General features: G+C 39.9%; 1 protein-coding gene across 4 annotated transcripts; it reads right to left on the bottom strand.

Annotated features, from left to right (window-relative positions):
- Positions 1-723: 723 nt before the first annotated feature.
- LOC114266543 (uncharacterized) lies at positions 724-2,933 on the bottom strand. Of its 4 annotated transcripts, none has more exons than XM_028207445.2 (5): positions 2,484-2,933; positions 2,170-2,405; positions 1,288-1,600; positions 1,098-1,175; positions 724-976 (listed from the first exon to the last, which is right to left on the bottom strand). In XM_028207445.2, exons 2-5 carry the CDS (start codon positions 2,391-2,393, stop codon positions 926-928), a joined length of 666 nt encoding a protein of 221 aa, XP_028063246.2. In that variant the 5' UTR covers positions 2,394-2,405; positions 2,484-2,933; the 3' UTR covers positions 724-925. The 4 variants fall into 4 exon arrangements, with proteins under 4 accessions (XP_028063246.2, XP_082753755.1, XP_028063244.2 ...); XM_082897629.1 differs by having other exon boundaries at positions 2,621-2,923; XM_028207443.2 differs by having other exon boundaries at positions 1,288-1,618; positions 2,484-2,917.
- Between the last annotated feature and the right edge of the window lie 17,007 nt (positions 2,934-19,940).

A 19,940-nucleotide genomic window follows, 5' to 3' on the forward strand; every position in this document is an offset into this window, starting at 1 on the left:
GCAATGAAAGTAGTTGTAGAGACAAGCGAGTGGTAAGGGCAGAGATCACAATGGTCGAGGTTACAGGGATGGGCATCGTGATTGTGAGAAGTAGTTGGGTTGGAAGAGGACGGGGGTGGGAGTTGCAATAGGAAGGGGGGTCGCCAAAAGGAAAAGGGGTGTTGCTACGAAGAGAGGTTTCGCCAAATGAGAAAAATGAGGGATGTGGTTTTCAGCAGGGAGAAGGTCGCTTGAAGATGCCGGTGGGAGTGAGATTAGGGATAGGGTTAAAGTTAGGCTTGGGAGGATAGTGATTGAAACAAAGTAAAATTTGATATAAGCACAAAATTATAATAAAAAAAATGAAAGGTCTAAAAAGGTTGAGACCTTAGGCAACACCCAATGTATATAATGTAATGTATTGTTTTGTTCACGTGAGCTTCATTCAGTGGGTTCGTTGGGGACGCAGTGTGTGTTTGTAAGCGCGCCTCCTCGAATCTCTAGGCCCCATTCACATTCAACTTCAACTTCAACTTCAACAACTTCAACTTTAAGAGGGAGAGATAGAGATGAGGGTGCTCAACAGAGGAGAATTTCATTTTTTTCTATAGTCAAATTTAATCATTACAACTTAAAATTAAAGTCAGCAAAAAAAAAACTTAAAATTAAAGTAATTCCATAACTTTGGTTAGCGGCCTCTGCGTTAATTTTAACCAAGAAATAAAGAACAAGAGAACATCATCATCATCAAACATGAAAAGCATCACTATCAACCAGAAAGATAAAAAAGAATAGACATGGAAGAAATGTGTTTTCCAAGATTAAATTAGATTGGATTGGTGGGATAGATATTACCAATTTCCAATTTCTTTAAAAACCTACAATAAACAGGGACCACTCCATTTCTTTTCCCCTCCCTCTTCCTCTATCTCTCTTTCAAAAAATCTCATTCTGAATCGCTTTCCATGCTTCCCATAGCCTTCAATCCTCTAGGTCTCTGCATCCACCCACCAATACCAACATTCAAATCAATATCCCTTCTTTTTAATAAATCTATGAATGAATGAATATATAGCATATTAACAAATCAAGAAAAAAAATAACTACTAAATCATTACCTTTTTTGAAGACTTCTTCTCCCTCACTTCATACCTTTCTTGGCAAAGGTCTGATAACCATGCCCCTGGACTCACCAACTGCACAACTCAAGGAATTTTTAAAAGAAAAAACCCAATTCAGAAAACAATATATAAATTCTTCAATAATAGTAATAAAAGAAGTAATTGTTTGTGATGTAAAAGGACTTACAAGTAAGGTTTTCTGGATTAACTTGGCCCTCTTCTTAGGCCTCTGAGGCAGTTTACACCCTTTCATAGCCAGAAAATCTTCTTCCTTCTCTTTACTTGACAATGTAACATATAGTTTAGGCCAAACAATCCCTCCTCCTCCTCCTCCTCCTCCTCCAACTCCTTTATTATGATTATCCTCCCTCCTTGCCTCCATGAACAACTTACTACTGCTGTCATCCAATCCTATAATCGACCCCCTCGTCGTGTAATACCGATCTTCCTTCTCCGGTGAGGATGATGTTGATATCTTCCTATTCTCGTTCAACATCGATCTGTTCATCCCCAAATCTCTTTAACCAACAAAAATTCACCACATAAAATAGTTATAGCTTCAATATCTGATTTTCCCTTCTTTTTCTTTCTCTGTTTTTTATTTGGGTTTCACAGATCTATTCTGTTTGGTTGCTGAGAGAACTTGGGAATCTAATTATTCCTTTATTTTCCTACTTTTTTCCTTAGCAATCAAACAGCATTATTGTCTACACCCCCGAAAGATTCTGCAGCAAAACCTATTGGGTTCTGTACATATCTTCAACCCTGGCATTTTACTGCTCAAAAGTAGTATGGATCTAACAATAACTGACCAAACCATGACCTATTTTCCTTCCTATTTCCCAACACTTGTCAGCAACCAAACAATACCATTGTCAAAATCTAATCTTTAACTCTCCATTTTGGCCACTCAAAAACTAGGATTTTACCCAATCCAAAGTTGGAATTTTATTTATTTATTTATTTATTTAAAGCATTTTTTGCAGCCAAAAAGAGCATTATCTTATCACAATTAAATTGTTTTTTTTTTTTTTTTTCTGTTCTTTTCTGAGGTGGGTTGTTCAGTTACCTGGCGAGACGATGAGGAGATTGCAGAGGAGGAGGAGGAAGATAGGGTTGTTTATTATCTGCACCGACAACAACTCGTCGATCAACACGAGAGGTGGTTTTCTTCCTCAAAGCAGCAGCAGCACCACCACCACCGGCGCCACCGTCGTCAGATTTGTCCAAAACGGAGTCTTTGACCTTGACGCAACGGAGGCGCTTTCTGTTTCCCCACTGTAACTTATCCATTCTCTCTTTCCTCTGCAAGCAAGTTTTCCCAGAAAAATTACAAATTAATAAGAAAAAAGAACAATATGCAGAGGAAAATATGTGACCCACCTCAAGATCTATGGCAAGTACAACTCCAAATTCAACAAAAGTTAGCCAGATTCACAAGAACCAATTAACATACATATAGTATAAACCCCCCACCAGAAAGCAGAAAATGGAAATGGAAATGGAGAAAAAGATTATACAATAAGAAGAAGACTCTCTGTTACAGCTACCAGTTTCAGAGCACCCAAATAAAAAAAAGAAAAAGAGAGGAAAGAGCAGTTTTGTGGTGACATTAGAAGAAGTTGTCCTCCTCCTTTCTTCTTCAGTTTTCAATCTCTTTAATATACAAAACTTCACTTTGCGCCCTTTCTTTTCTTTTCTTTTCTTTTCACCCTATTTTGGTTTTGCTATGGGATTGAATTGAGAAGGCAATCAAGACCGTAAGTTGTTAAATGAACGGTCGGATGGATTTCCCTCCAACTGCACCACGTTGCTGGAGCGTCAATCGCTCGTGTTTGGAATATATATATATATTAGCCAATTTATTAGCTTCAAACGAAGGGATCGTCTAAATTAGGGGTGAGCAGCGGATATATCGATCCATCAAAATCGACCGAACTAAATCGATCCGCTGTATTTTGGACGGATGCGTGATGACGAGCAGACGGTTGCGGATTGATTTTCTCCAATCCGCCAATTTGGCGGACGGATGGCGGATTTGAGATTCTTTTGGCCGCAACCGAACCGCCAAACCGCGAGTACCCTTAGTAATTTATAAGATTTTATGCTTTCAATTTGTTTAAATATTTTGTTTGTGTTTTCAAATGAAAAAGAGTTCAAATATTCTGTTGAAAAAAAGTTTTCAACTTGAATATATTTTTTGAATTGAAAAAAGTAAACGTATTATTTATCTATATTTTTTAGTTTTTAAATCTAACTCTAAAAATAATAAATAGAAAATATGAAATATGCTAGTTGGTTTTAGTTTTCAAAACATATATAAATATAATAATACAGAGACATACAATCTCAACTATTGCTCTGTTCATGATTTTTGTGGTTTGAATTGTTTTTATATTTGAAGAACCACATATTGTAATACTTTATGTGGATGAGGCATGCTGTGATTGTAATATGTGGATGAGACATGCAGTGATTGTGATATTCTAAAGTTTCAAACTTTCTTTCTTTGGATGGGGCATGCAATAATTGTAATACTTTTTTAAGTCATTGACTGTAATACTTTCTCTTTTTTTTTTTTTTTTTTGAGGAAGTGCACAAGTTGAACTATGTTGAAAATTTATAAAATTTCGAACCGCTAAACCGATTCGCATCCATCCGCCAAACCGCCAATCCGCTCAATCCGCATCCACCGGATTGGCCGACGGATGCGGATTGATTTTCTTCAATCCGCCAATCTGGCGGACGGATGGCGGATTGGAGGTTTCGTGGCCGCAACCGACCCGCGCCCACCCCTAGTCTAAATCTAACAAACAAAGAAACCCCAAAAAAAATATGAATTAAGAGAGAATCTTAATATATTGTTGGAAATTCCTTATTTAATGACTTTTTTTTTTTTTTTTTAAAACTATTATGTGGTGTTTATTTTCATGGATTGAGTTGTGAGATTAGACTATTAATAGTTCTTTATTTGGTTTAAAATTTTTACGTCAGACTATTAGTCCCAAATTCATTGGACTATTATTTCTCAACCCTCTACTATTTAATTATGTATTATATTTAGTAAAATTGAATAAAATTTCAATGTCTCAATTTAAAAATAAAATAATTTTATTTAATTTTTATTGATTTTTTTATTTAATTTTTTAAAATAAATTTTTATAGATATTTTATTTTAAAATTTTGTTTATATTTTATTTAATTTCATTATTTAAATTTTAATAGATGTTTTATTTAATTTCATTATTTAATTATTATTATTTTTTTAAATAAATTTATTTTAAATTTTAATTTAAAAAATAACATATATTTTTATTGATATTTTATTTATTTAATTTTTAATTTAAAAAAAATAAATTTATTTAATTGTGTAAAAATAAAATAAAATAATTTTTTTATTTAATCTAATTAAAAATAATTAAAATATTAAAGATATATTTAATATTGCTATTACTTTGTAAATAATTGAAAATGGTAAAATAGCCATTTGAAACAAATATAATCCCATGACTAAACAAACATATCTAATCATATCTCAAACAAATATAAGATCCATACACTATCCAACCAAATAGTCATCTAATCACATGACTAAACAAACATGAGATACAAATTCAATCCAACCAAATAGTCTGGGGACAATATATCTCAAGACTAACCGTCTGGTGGATTTCAATCCCCCCTTATCCAATCCGTCCAAACAAACACACTCTATATTCTTAACTTAAAATTCATTTCTATGTACACTCTCTTTATACTTGTGCAAACTAGTTTCCACAATAGGGTAAGATGAAACTTCGTAGATGAACCCTAGTGTACCAATGGGTGAAAGCCTGCACAAGGAACAAACAGTTAGGCTGCCTGATCGGGGGTTGGTTGGAAAACCCTCCGACAGTCAAGTCAATACTAGAGTTTGGTAGAGAAAATATAGAGAGTACGAGTATGTCTAGAATGTAAAGAGATCGATCCCTCAACAAGAAGAGTGAGGTTACCTTTCATAATGATGTTTGGCTTGTTCACCGAGTTTCTCCCTTCGTTACCTAGCACTTGCTGTAATGCTAGGTCACTCCGCAATGGAAAAGAGCAAAGAATCTGTTTAAGCAATTCCTTTATTTGCGGAATGTAATGCCCCCAAAAAAATAATACAATAAATACAACTCAAACATTTATTAATAACAACACAAATCAGAGTAAATAGTCCCTTCATTTCATGAAATGAATGATACAAAAGAGTTTAACATAATTAAATGCCCTACTGGTTTACATCTTTCCAAGTCTTGACTTGGTTACACAAAAGGAGACTACCTCGTACACATTTAGCCCTAGGTTTTACAAAAATATACAATTCAAATAGCGAAGCTCTTGCTCTCAAAATGTCCCTCTAAGCTGTTACCTTGGTGGAGGTAAGTCACCAACACCTGAAAATGTTATTCCCAAACAAGGTAAGCTACATCCCAATAGAAATCATCTAGCACAATATATGAAACTTAGCAAAGGTATAAGTACACTATGCATACACAATGTCAGTGATAGAGATACCCACAGTTTAGATAGTCATAAAGTACCAATTTCCATTCATTTTATTTCATTTCATGAACCGGTTTTATCATCTTTTAACAATTCAAATGAAATTTCAACTGATAAGTTCTACAATCACATCAACAATGCACAAACACTTCAAACTTCTCTTTCACGGAAATTTCATCTACGGGCAGTCGTTTAGGCTTCACAAGTACTATCATTGCCATTTTACGGATATTTCGTCCGCGGGCTAGGCACCCATGTATAGTTTCCGGACTTTCACCCAAGACACTCCGGCCAACTTAATTATTGTGGAGTCCAACCCCTTTTCTCCTCCTAAACAATCATCCATACATATGCAATGTATATAAACATGGTCATATTCAATGACAACCATTAAGGATTAGTTTCAATTTACCTAATCTGCATGCAATTTTTACAACAGTCAAAGCTATCCTCCACCGATAACCCGATACAGTTATCTCTAGATAGATATTCAATCTCAAACATATAGTTTATTCAAAACTTCCAGAAGAATGAGTTAATACATAACCAATCCCATCATTTATATCAATACTCTCTCAATTTCACATATTCAATGTCAATTCCAATTATTTGCGCAACATAATAATTTGATCAAATTAGGGCAATTTTCCCATTCTCCCCAAATATTAGCCAAGTGCCAAAATCATCAAATTAAACATAACACAATATCATTTTCAATCCCACAAGCATTTATTTCATCTACACCCCAAAACCCTCTTTTCACTTTGTGCTCAAACCCTAGGTTTGTTTAAAATATCTCCAAATCACACCATTGTTACACAAGAGACAATATCTAAGCTAAATATCATATGAAAGTGTAGAAAGAGTCCCTACCTCAAAGGAAGAAGATGACCCAAACAAAATAGAAACTCCAATAATGCCGAAACCCACTTCTATTCGGATCAAAATGTAGATCTTGACGAGCTCTACCTTTTTCTCAAAGGTACTAGGGTGAAAGGATGGATGGATGGATCTAGATGAGATCCAAGAGAGAAGGTTATTTCTAAAGAGAGAAGCTCAAGAACAAGCTTTTTGGAAAGTTTGAGAGAGAGAGAGAGAAAAAAGTGACTCAAAATATTATCTTCTCGGACTAAAATACACGCAGTCCGCTCGAGCGTCAGACACACAGTTCCGCTCGAGTGTGAAAGTTGGCGCTCGGGCATAAAATACATGTTTCTACAAGTTCTGTAGACGAAGGTCCCCGCTCGACCGTGGGACTGGACGCTCGAGCATCCAAAACACTTTCCCAATATTTTCAGAACTATAAAATAAATACTGAAAGTTGACAAATCCTGCTCGAGCGTAGAGGCAAAATCAAGCGCAAGAATTCCTGTTCGAGCAGGGAGGCCAAAATCTGGGCATCACAGGTTTGAAAAAGAAACACAACCAACCTGTTCCAAACGCACAACCACAACCTGAAAGCCAATTCCAAAGGGATACGAGGGGAATAAGAGGTAAACAATAATATGGAAACATTAAACCTGAGCCCGGAATACAATAGATAACAGGTCAAAAATCGGAATCGCTATACGGAAAATCATGCGCTCTTTCCATGTATTAGATACTAGTTAATTTGCGTGATTGAATCGTACCGGACACTCTTATGGTTGGTTCAGTGCATTGATTCAAGTTGGTCATCCTCCTTAGTTGCGCTTGGCTCAAGTTTGTACTTAGGCAGCGTTGTGAGAACCCGTATTTTTGCATATTAAATTATTGTGGTAATTATAATTAGCTACTTAAATTTTGTAATCAACAGCCATAATCCAATTCCATAACAACATTTTGTGACAAAATTCTATAATTAACTTTTAATTATTTAATTAGTGTAATTTTTATCTTCATAGTATTATTATTATTGTTGTTGTCGTCATTGTCATCGTCATTGTCGTCACTTTTATGACTACACAAATCTAATTCTTGAAATATATTATTTTGTATAATTGTTCTGTATAAAGTTTTACATTAATAATTTGTGTGCAAGAAAATTAACCCATGGAGATTAATTGGTTCAAACTCAAATCTTTTAGTTACATATAATAATATTATAATATTAAGTCAATTAATAGTGATTATTAAACTATAAAATTATAATGATAATAACATCACGATTAATACCAATATTAAACTCCTTTAAATAAATTTATTTATGTGATTAAAGTTTTGTATCTAAATACAGTTGTGGAAACTAAATGAGTTAAACAAATAATAACTAAGTTAGTTAGAAAATAGTAGGGAGCAAAATATCTAGTGGCTAGGTTTTATATATATTCAATTGATTTTTAGTTTTTACAAAAAAATAAAAAATAAAAAATAAAAAAAATCAAAGCCTTTGCCAATGCATGCCTTTGCTTGCTGCAATAAGTGTTGCCAATGCATGCCAATGCATGCCCTTGCTTGTTGCCACAAGTGTTCCTAGAGGGATTTAGCCAATGCATGCCTTTGCCCACTGCAGCACTCCATACCTACATGCATATGGCAAATCTCAAGCCTTTGTCAAGGCTGCCACAACATGCAAACCAACTGCAATCTAGCCTTTTAGATCATAGTTCCTAAGCCAAAAGAGAAGTAAAGTAAAAATAAAATAATAATAGTAATAATAATAATAAATTAGGCCCTCAATCTCCTATAATTATGAGCACTATTCAGCCACATTGCACACATAGGAAACTGAGCAAAACAAAGCGAAAGAGAGGGAGAGAAAGCAAGAGGGAGAGGAGAGAAGAGAGGGGAAGAAAGGCTCAACACTTAATTTTTTTTTTACTTCATTGAGGTAAGAATACATCACCTTTATCCTCCCTTAGATACTTCTAACTAAATTTATAGCATGGTTAAGTCATATATAGCAAAATAGTACCGTGCATGTTTGAATTTTTGATAGGGTGAGGGTTTCATTATGTTATAATTTCATATTCCTTCTTGCAAATATAGATATATGACTTAGCTACTGTTTTTATGTGTTCAATATTCTCCATTTTTGAAATAATCTTGCAAGAGAGTAAAATGAGATGAGAATGGCTTCCTTTTATCTAAAACTTAGATTCTTCTTTACTGTTCCAGACTTTATCGGATAAAAAGAGAGCTCTAATGAATTGAAAATAATTGATGTTTAAAATCTATGTATACTGGAAGTAGATATAAGTGTTATACACTGTATAAAATTTTTATAAAATCATTGGACACCATTTTCTTACCGAAACAAATATTTTCCCTAAGTGTCGCTTACAACACAATAGAAGCAGTGGCTTCAAACAGGTCCCATTTTCTCTACAAATGGTATTTTTCTACACGACCACTTGGAATAGTTAGATATAAGAGTTATCGTTCATTTGCCACCAATTTCACAAAAAATGGATAAGTCTAAAAGGAGAAATTGTAGTTTTACTAAAATGCGACAGAATCTGTTCAGCTTTCTTAGAAAAATTATTTGACCATCTTCCGTTGATTTTCAGTCTTCGAATCCTCTGGAAATATGTTCTAAACTCAAGTATCTAACAAACCGTTCTGACCATGCCTCTTTTCGACACCGTTTGAGGACCCTTTTTATTTTTCGAACACAGAACACCTGTGCTGACATTTTCATAGCCTGAATATATTTTTACTTCATTGCTGTTTAGAGGCAGCAGCAATACTGACTTTACCAGGTCACCGTTTATTCCCTAGAATAAATTTTCAAGTGATTCAAATCTAAAAAGTTAGATTTTTAAGTTACCTTTTGTACGAGCATGAAATAATCTTCTCGTATTATCCTGTTGATCAAGTTTTCACTTCTCCAAACGTCGTCGTTTCACTCCCTGAAAACACAGACGCGAGCTAGCCGGCGGGTGTGTGCCAGATACCGCTTCGATGCCTAAGTCAGCAAAATAGACAAACAGACAAAAGCTCTGTGTATTCAAGAATCAAAGTTGTGATACCTGTACATAGGTTTTGTTGTGAGCTTTTATTACTTTTGCCTGGCATAATCCTAGTAGGACTCTTACTCCTCAATGTAGAGTCCTCCTATGAATCACACTTGTAAAAGATAATGCTTATCCCTTAACACCCTTATCACTGCTTTAACCAAGTGAAATGGTTTTAGCTCGGTAATATGACAAAGCGACCGAGCTAATATTGCCATGCTCAAGCAATAGATTTGACCGAGCTTTACCCAGCTCAGATCTTCCCTTCATTGCCTGTATCTTGGTTAGGCATACTCCAACCGGGCTATTTACTTAAGATAGAGCTAACTCTGCCCAATGGTAACCTCAGCTCGGCGCTACTATGCGTGATACTTAGCTTGGTCCGAACTTCACCTGGGCCCAACTCATTAGCTCTAAGACCGAGTTATATCCACCTTACCCCGGCCCATTGTGCGACCCAACTTACAAAGAAGGCTCTTCCTTAGCTCGGCCCAATTTACTTATAAATTACCCTCTCGATTGCCCCTTAATCCCATCTGGGCAGCATGATTGGGATTATTTTTCCTCCAGCCGAGCTAAGAACATTCAATCCAACTGAGCTCACATTCTACCGAGCTATGGAATAGTCCGGCCTATAAACGTCTTTTCAATTGCTTCTGCACATTTGAATCGCTTTCTATTCCATGGGCACGTGGCTAGCTCTCATTAGCCTAGCATAGCTGTCACTGCCATCTTCGTACTCTGAAAAATTTGAACAGTCCCGCCTTTTTCACATGCTTTATACAAAAACCCTACGTTTTAAACCAATCACTTCTACTATTCATCTTTTCTCTCTTGTCCACTTCGAGCCTCCATTTTTGTAATCATAGTACTTGCAGAGCCTGCGTTCTCATCACCATCTTTGCAATTTTTGGAACTTCATCCTCTTCTTCCAAGACTGTAAGTGACTCAAATCCTCATTTTTTCCATTTATTTTGTGAATATACATAGTATAGATGCATATACTCACATATTTTACAAAACACACTCTGTAGTTTTGATGAAATTGGTAAGAACAGATAGTACCAAAAACCAGACCCCTAAACCATAGGCTCGTGCTCAAGAACACACCCTCTGGATTCAGAAAATATGAAGTTTGAATCTAGAATCGTGGTGTAACCGAGCTAAAAACCTGTTTAGGCAACTCTAGGCTTCGGTACAATCGAACTAGGGAGCTTGTTTGTATTTTAGGTGTGCACCCAGCCAAACTAGATAACTCCTCCAATAACCAAACTAAAACTTCACGCCACACCTTTAGTTTTAATTAGTCTAAGAACCCTCCACTTCATTGTGCCGAGCTAAAGTTCTTCGCCCCAACAGAACTAAGAACGGATAGTATCCCACGTAGCCGAGCTAAGGTTCTTCGCCCCAACAGAACTAAGAATGAATAGTATCCCACGTAGCCGAGCTAGGCCTATACTTATTTTGCCTTCGTACTTAGCACGGTCCAACGATCTGGGCTTAACACTTTTCATTTCCATTTTGCAGACTCTAACTAGGTTGGCCAGGCACTCCTTTGCACGCTCAACTGAGATACTCAACGCCATCTTAACACCGAGCTAGCACTCCGAGCTAATTTATACATAATTTAAGATCACATAGGCAAATATTGATTCCTAGTAAACTCATCAGGGGCTATTGCGGAATTCTGCAAGGATTACAACATCCCTGATGACGTCCAACTTTCACTCGCCAAACTAGACACAACTCCGTGGGGAAAACAGGGCTTCGTTCCCTTTACCGTCTTTTCCATTGTAGAAGCCGAACTCCGATTCCCTGTTCATCCACTCCTCTGTGAATTCCTTAGGCAGACTAGAATATGCCCAACCCAACTCAGCACCAATTCTTACAGAATAATAAATGGCATCGCTGAGCTAAATCGCCATCTTGGCCTCAACCTTAGTTTAGCCGAGCTATTTCACCAGTACTCTCTAGGCCAAAACGAAGATGGCTGGGTATACTATTTAAGAATATGACGCCGTCGAGAGAAAATAATAAAAAACACTCCAGATAAAGATGTAAATGGTGACGACTTCATCTGGGTTTCTGGTAACTTCGAGGACCAGGAAGCCCAAATACCAGGAGATCGGATTAATTGGAATAAAGGAGTAGCCGGTATATATACCTCGGCTCAGTTTTCTGCGTTCTTTACTCTGTTTATAAATTTTGCACCGTGTTAACCGTTGCCTTTTTCTTTATGCAGATTTGAACCAACTAAAGTCGTAGTACAGTTACCCCAATTTAGACGCACTCCACGTCGCGCTGCGGTACCGCGATCGAGGTTGGGCCGAGCTATTCAACTTTGAACCGACATACAGATATAGCAGTAGGAGGAAAACCAGGGTAACAGACCTCCTCCCGGAACCTTCCCTAGAACCTGATCCATCTCTACCCCAAATCAACCTTGTTCCTTTAACCGAAGAACAAGAAATGGCAAAACGCCGTGCTGTCCGAGCCTTGATCACCGAAACGGCTACTCAAGCCAAGGTACCACAAGCCGGCCAAACAAATGAGGTAGTGGTGGCCCTTCCAACGGCCCGTGTCTCATCATCCCGGCCGAGCAAACGTGCTCGCACATTTGCAATCGAGCCATCACAACTCATTGATGAAGATAACACCGCGCTTCCTCAATCCACCCAGTTGAGCCCAGAACAAATGCGTTCAAACCGGGCTAGCCCTTCAGAATGGGTGTCAAAGATCACATACAAGAACCGAGCTATCACTAACACTGACTCAGTGGTCACAGAAAAAGACCATTCGCTGGCTTTTAACCTTGCCAAGAGCATATGCCTACCAGCAGATATAGAGCACCACGACCATCTCACCGAGCTGAAGGCCATTCGCTCGGCAACAAAATCGATGGTGCTGGTAAGTTCTCCCTTTGCTTGTCCTTCTAATTTGTACATCTGTTTGCGCAGTTTTAACTATAATTGTTATCTCTCCCTTTGTAGGCCATGCAAAAGAATCATGTCGCTCACAAGCGTGTGTTGGAGCTACGTAAGAACACACGGCAGGCCGTGGTAGAGGCCAATGCTAAGTCGGCCAAGCTAAAAGAGTCCAAGAAAAAAATGGCCGAGCTACACACCGAAGTAGCCCGACTCATCGGCCTAGTCAACTCGGCTAAAGCAAATAAGCAAAAGGCTTCGACCGAGTTGAAAAATAAATATCTGCGTGAGCTGGCCAAGCTCGAGAAAAAAAAGAATGCTGAGATCGCTCGGCTGGAGAAGAGTGTGGAAGATGCTGAAGACCGGCGTTATAAGGAATGGGAGGCCACTTACATCCAACAATGTGAAGCTGCCAAAGATATATTCTTCAAATGCAGATGGAAGGCAGTTGTGGCGAAGCTCGGTCATGGCCAAGAGACCGAGGTCTTTCAGAACCCTCCTCCACATTTTATACCGATTTACATGGCGGAGTATGCCAATGCCATTCAGCAAAAATTTCTTCAAGTTGAGAAAGAAGAAGAGGCACCCCCAAAACCCAACAACACCTTAGCTGTTGTCAATGATCCCGGTGTTCAAGTTGTTCAGTCAGCTCGGGTGGAGCTCCCGGTGCCCAGTACAGTTGGAGATGCGACCGACCTTCCTGTTGAGACCGGGCTACGGAGTGATGAAACTCGAGTTGATCTTGATGCAGACCTTGATGATCTTTTTGCTTGATTTTGTACTGATCTTCTTTTGATATCAATGGAGTTTGTAATCGGGCTATGACCCCTTTTTTTGTAATGGATTTTGGAATGAAATCTCCAGTTTGGAATGAAATTTTCAAATTTTTCATCTTTTTGCTCGGTTCATTCTATTCTTGCATTTTTTTTTCAACTGCCAATTCTCTTCAGCCTAGATCCTTATCTAGGCTGAAGAGTACGCAAAGTTGGTTATTCTAGCTAACCACTCTTTAGCCTAAATCCTTATCTCCGCTGAAGAGTACTCAAGGTTTGTTGTTCCAGCCAACCACTCTTCAGCCTAGATCCTTATCTCGGCTGAAGAGTACTCAAAGTTGGTTATTCCAGCCAACCACTCTTCAGCCTAAATCCTTATCTCGGCTGAAGAGTACTCAACCTTAGTTATTCCAGCCAACCCCTTTTTAGCCTAGATCCTTATCTCGCCTGAAGAGAGATAAGTATTGGTTTTTTCAGCCAACCTCTTCAGCCTAGATCCTGATCTCGGCTGAAGAGAGCTCAAAGTTGGTTATTCCTGCCAACTTAGAGCCAAGTGTTTGGTTATTCCTGCCAAACTTCTTCAGCCTAGATCCTGATCTTGGCTGAAGAGAGCTCAAAGTTGGTTATTCCTGCCAGCTTAGAGCTAGGTGTTTGGTTATTCCTGCCAAACTTCTTCAGCCTAGATCTTGATCTTGGCTAAAGAGAGCTCAAAGTTGGTTATTCCTGCCAACTTAGAGTCAAGTGTGTTGGCTATTCCTGCCAAACTTCTTCAGCCAAGATCCTGATCTTGGCTGAAGAGAGCTCGAAGTTGGTTATTCCTGCCAACTTAGAGCCAAGTGTTTGGTTATTCTTGCCAAACTTTCTTCAGCCTAGATCCTGATCTTGGCTGAAGAAAGCTCTAAGTTGGTTATTCCTGCCAACTTAGAGCCAAGTGTTGATTTTTCCTGCCAACTCTGCTTTCATTGTCCCTAGCTTACTAAAACAACTTTTACAAAAGAATTATGCTAAAAAGGAAGCTAATTGTTGTATTGAAAAAAGAAAAAATTACAAGTACTTTTAATGAAAAGCTAAAAATAGAATAGTTTGAGATTGACAGTGTTCCATGGTCTGGGAATAGCCTTACTGTCTCCATCTTCCAAGTGATATGCCCATTTTCCTACTAAGCCCAACACTTTGTATGGACCTTCCCAATTAGGCCCTAACTTGCTATATCCGGGTACCAGAGTATTTCCCATTACTTTGCTCAGCACCCAATCTCCAATCTTGAATTGCCTCGGATGTACTGTCTTGTTATATTTTCTAGATAACTCTTGCTGGTATGAGGTGATGTGAACCAGTGCTCTTTTTCTTCTCTCTTCTGCAAGGTCGAGTTCTAAGGCTATGGCTTCTCTATTTAAGTCTGGGTCAAAATTTTCACTTTTAATAGTAGGGAGGCCAACTTTCAGTGGGATTACTACTTCCATGCCATAGGCCAAGGAAAAAGGTGTTTCTCCAATTGACCGCCGGGGTATGGTACGGTAAACCTATAAAACACGAGAAAGCTCTTCAGTCCACCTGCCTTTTGCTTTCTCCAGCCTTTTCTTCCATCCATCTAAGACAACTTTGTTTGATGCTTTCACCTGGCCATTTGCTTGGGGGTATACTGGTATAGAATTGTAGAATTCTATCTTGTACTCCTCACAAAAGCCTCTAAAAATTTTGCCATCGAACTGAGTGCCATTGTTAGATATTAGAGCCTTGGGTATGCCAAACCGAGTGATGATATTCTGCCAGACGAACTTTTTCATATCTTTCTCCTTTATTGATGCGAGAGCTTCTACTTCCAACCACTTTGTGAAGTAGTCTGTTGCTGCAAGAAAGAACTTTCTGTTGCTAGGTGCCGTTGAAAGCGGTCCTACTATGTCCAAGCCCCACATTGCGAAGGGTCATGGGCTAGTTAATGGTAGAAGCTCTTTGGCTGGTTGATGTATTTGGTGTGCGAACTTCTGGCATTTCTCGCACTTCTTAACATACTTCTCTGAATCTGCTTGCATGTAAGGCCACCAATACCCTTGTGAAATTGCTCTGTAGGCCAATGATCGTCCCCCTTGGTGGCTTCTGCATACGCCTTCATATATCTCGAACAAGAATGCCTCGACCTTGCTAGGATGGACACATTTCAAGTAGGGTCTTGTGAAGGATTTTTTGTACAAGGCCTTTGATGGGGAGAGCCAAAATCGCTGTGACTTTGCTCTTATTTTGTTGGCATCTTTCTTCTCTTCGGGTAAGACGCCGTCTTTTAGGAATACTATAATGGGGCCCATCCATGAAGGGCCTAGTTCGGCACAACATGCCTCAGCTACTTCGGGTTCTTCAATGCTCGGTCTTGGTAGGAAGCCGATCAGTAATGGATGTGGGATGGATGTATCTGCCATTGAAGCAAAGCCTGCTAGTTCGTCTGCTCTACTATTTTCTTCTCGACCAATCTGCTCTATCCGTACAACATCGAATTTCATGATTTCCTTTCTGACTAACTCTTGGTACTTAGCCATCCTCTGGTCTTTTGCCTTGCAGTTGCCTGAAATCTGGTTTACTACCAGTTTGGAGTCACTGTAAACCATTAGTTCGGTGGCCTTCATGAAGAGTGCTAATTTTAGGCCTGTTAAAAGCGCTTCATACTCCGCTTCATTGTTTGATGCTGGGAAGCCAAGGTTGACTGCTTGTTCCACTATTAGGCCATCTGGTGAGATGAGGACTATGACAAGTCCTGCACCGTGCCTGTTGGATACTTCATCCATAAAGAGCTTCCACATCTCTCCAACGAATAACTTCCAGCAATTGGAGGGATCGGATAATGTCTTGGGGTCATGCGTGTTGCTGATGTTTTTCCCCAAGTCCATGCCGACTGTAGGTGTTGTATCTTCACTGTCAGACTGCCTCAAATCTCTGTTTTTTGATAAGTCCTTACTGGGGATGGCTTGGTTTGCCTCTTCCTTCCTTTCTTCAATTCGGTATGCCTTGGGATGTGGCTGGGCATCTTGTTTTGGAGGTTGCGCGGTTCCTGTGGCACTTTCCATCCCCTTTTCTGTTGTGCTAGTCAAGTCAACTGGGCAGATATGATGACTTCCTGGTGTGAACTCTGCCACAAAGTCTGCCAAGGCTTGGGTTTTTATTGCGGTTCTGGGTTGAAACTTGATATCAAATTGTCCCAATTCCACCGCCCACTTTAAGATTCGTCTAGAAAAGTTCGCCCTCTCAAACAAAGCTTTTAATGGAAAAGCTGTTAGGACGATTATGGTGTGGGCATGGAAGTAATGCGACAGCTTCCTTGAGGCCATCATCAAGGCTAAGGCCAGTTTTTCCAATGGTAGGTACCTGGTTTTTGCGTCCAGCAAGGTTTTGCTAACATAAAAGATGGGCAGATGTTGGATTCCTTCCGCTCTGACCAACACTGCACTGACTGCATGCTGTGAAACTACTAAGTATAAAAAGAGCTTTTCTCCAGGTACTAGGGTTACTAGCAACGGTGGAGAAGACATGTACTCTTTTAGGCTCTCTAGAGCGTGATCGCATTCTTTATCCTACTCAAACTTGGCCTTCAATGCTTGGAAGGATGGTCGACATCTGTCTGATGACCAACTTATGAACCGGTTGAGTACGGCAGCTAGGACAGTGAGATGCTGCACCTCTTTTACTGTGTTGGGCCTCTCTAGATCCTGGATTGCTTTGATCTGAGAAGGGTCTGCTTCTATACCTCGGTTGGTCACCAGAAAGCCTAGGAATTTGCCTGATCCTACGTCGAATGCACACTTGGATGCATTTAGGCATAACTTGTTCTTCTTCAGAATCTGGAATATTTCACCTAGGTCCCTGAGATGGTCCTTCTCATCCTTGCTTTTGACCACCATGACATCTATGTAAGCCTCCATTGTTCTGCCTAACAATGCTTCAAACATCTTGGTGACTATCCGTTAGAATGTTTTCCCTGCGTTTTTTAGGCCAAAGGGCATGACCTTGTAACAATACAATCCTCTAGGCGTTGTAAAGGATGTGACCTTCTGATCTGGTTCATATATAGCGATCTGATGGTAACCTCTATACGCATTAAGGAAGCTAAGTCGATTGCGTCCTGCAGTCAGGTTTACCAGTTGGTCTATCCGTGGTAGGGAAAAACTGTCCTTTGGGCATGCCTTGTTGACTGTTTTGTAGTCCACGCAGACACGCCATTTTTCGTTTTTCTTTGGCACTACTACGGTATTGGAGATTCACCTGGGATAGTGCACTTCTCTGATAGCTCATGCCTCCAACAAGTTTCCCACTTCTTCCACTACTATTTTGGCATAGTGGAGTGCTGATCTGCGAGTGCGCTGTATAATTGGTCTGGCAGTTGGGTGGACGTTCAGTTGGTGACAAATGAAGTTTCGGTCAATGCCAGGCATGTCATACGATGTACAGGCAAACACTTCGATGTTAGAGGTTAAGAATTCCATGACCTCTATTCTCTCAGTGCTGGACAAAGACGAGCCGAGCAAAAAGAACTTTTTTGGGTCTTTTTCATCTATCCTTACCTGTACCAAGTCTTCTACTGCCTTCTGTTCAGCTGCCTTGCCCACATCCGCAAATAGTTCATTGGTCTCAGTCTCTTCCATCATTTGTACATACCCTTTTGCAGCGCGGCTGCCATTTACTGTGACGAAACATTGTTTGGACATAATATGGTGTCCAAAGACCTCTTCAATTACTCCGATTTCATTGGGGAATCGCAGTACTTGATGGTAGGTTGACGCTACAAATCGCATGGAGTGTAACCATGTCCACCCCAAGATTATGTTGTAAGTGGAAGGGACTTTCAATACCCATAATTTCACTTGTTTCATCATGATCCCTGCCTTGACTGGGAGGATTATCTTACCTACTGGCCACTCTGGCATTGAATTGAATCCAATTAGGGGAGATATTGCAGGTGCCAGGTCTTTGTCTTTTAGTTTTAGTTGTTTGAAGGTTTCGTAATACATTATCTCACATGAGCTTCCTTGGTCAATCAAAATCCGCTTGATGTCGAAATTCTTGACGCGTAGAGTGACAACTAGTGCATCATTGTGAGGGCAGTATATCCTTGCTAAATCTTTGTCCGAAAAAGATATGACATTTGTGGCCTCTATTCTCCCCTTTTTGATGGTAGGTTGTGCACTTAATACTTCCCTTAAGTGCTCAGCCTTTTTTATCATCCCCCTGAGCTGACATACCCGCTCAGGTTTGAATATCCCACGTATTACGTTAATTACGCCTTGAGGTGGAGCGTCGACCGGCATCCCGTTTGGGTTGTTGTGGTTCTGAGGGGCTGGCTGTGTTCCTCCTTCTATGTACTGGTCCAGGTGCCCAGTTGCCACTAACTCCTCCAAATGTTGCCTTAACGGCGTGCAATTTTCAGTGCGATGCCCCTTCTCATCATAGAAAGTGTGTCGAGACCTCTCGTCATAGTCTTTTTGTGCTTCTCCTAACTTAGCTGGCCATCGGACGAAAAGTTCATTGCATATCTTACTGAGAATTCAGTAGATTGGTTTTTTGAACACTGTGGTAATGGTAGTGCGAACTCTTAACCTCCTTTTATCTGGGTCCTCTCTGTTGGCCCGCCGGCCTCGTCCGTTCCTATTAGGTTGCTCTACCATGTTGACTTTTACTGTAGTCTTTTTATCTGGCATTGCTGTTGTGTCGGATTTTGCCTTAGCAGGGGCGCTATTTTCCTCCACACGAATATGTTGATGCACTCTCTCTATTAAGGCCTCCATCGTGAGGGGTGGTGTCATAGTAATTGAGTCCCTTAATTTGTTACCGACTGGCAAGCCCCGTTTGTATTGTGCAATGGCGAGGTTTGTAGGGCAATCCCCAATCTGGTTAAAGGTTTCCCAGTAGCGACTGTTGTAGGATCTCAACGTCTCCTTGTGCGCCCATGTCAATGGAGAGTAGCTGATCAATCTCCACTGGTGTCTTGGTGTTCGTTTTGAACCTAGTCATGAACACCTCTACCAATTGTGCCCATGAGGCAATGCTGTCTTTTGGTAGCCTTTCGAACCAGGTTAATCCTAGGTCGCCAAGGCTGGATGGAAATAAAATGCACATTAAAGCCTCGTTTCGCCGGTATACTGCCATAACCTGGCGAAAGTGGCTTAAGTGCATGTAAGGGTCTGTCTTCCCCTCATAAGTGGTGAATTTGGGCTGGTGGAAGCCTGAAAGTAGTGGCGCGTTCTCAATTGTCGGAACGAATGGCGAGCTCTGTAACCTTGCTAATGCTTTGTTGGTTGGTGCGTAAGCAACGCGCGGCATTGGCATTCCTACCTCGACACTCTCATACGTCCGATGTGCCAACCGCTGAAGGGCTGAAACTCTGCGCGGGTCGCGTGCCCTGGTATCCTCCTTCCATCGTGTTCTTTCTTTAAGCACAATTCGTAAGTCAGATGATCTAAGCAACGCCGTGTGCCTAGATGACGTCTGGTGCGTGTGCGAGGGTCGATATGTGCTTCCCTCAGTATATGACCTCTCAGTTCTCGTTCTCTTAAACCTGGAGTAACGAGTCCTGGAAGTCCTTGATTAAGTGTCGCCTGCTCTAAGGCTCCTACTTTCTGCTTGCGATGGTGTGGTACGCCTATCACGATCCTCCGAGTAGCGAGGGGGCGTGTTGCCTTTGCCCCCCTCTCCAATCGC

This window comes from Camellia sinensis, chromosome 12 (genome assembly GCF_055761805.1).
Source record: "Camellia sinensis isolate YWXY chromosome 12, ASM5576180v1, whole genome shotgun sequence".
NCBI classification, from domain to species: Eukaryota; Viridiplantae; Streptophyta; class Magnoliopsida; order Ericales; family Theaceae; genus Camellia; species Camellia sinensis.

Coding starts and splice junctions, on each gene's coding strand:
- LOC114266543 (XM_028207444.2), bottom strand. CDS start 2,713: ATGTCACCACAAAACTGCTCTTTCCTCTCTTTTTCTTTTTTTTATTTG. Junction 2,406..2,620: donor CAGAGAGTCTTCTTCTTATT/GTATAATCTTTT, acceptor ACTTGCTTGCAG/AGGAAAGAGAGAATGGATAA. Junction 977..1,097: donor AGAAGAAGTCTTCAAAAAAG/GTAATGATTTAG, acceptor GGGTGGATGCAG/AGACCTAGAGGATTGAAGGC.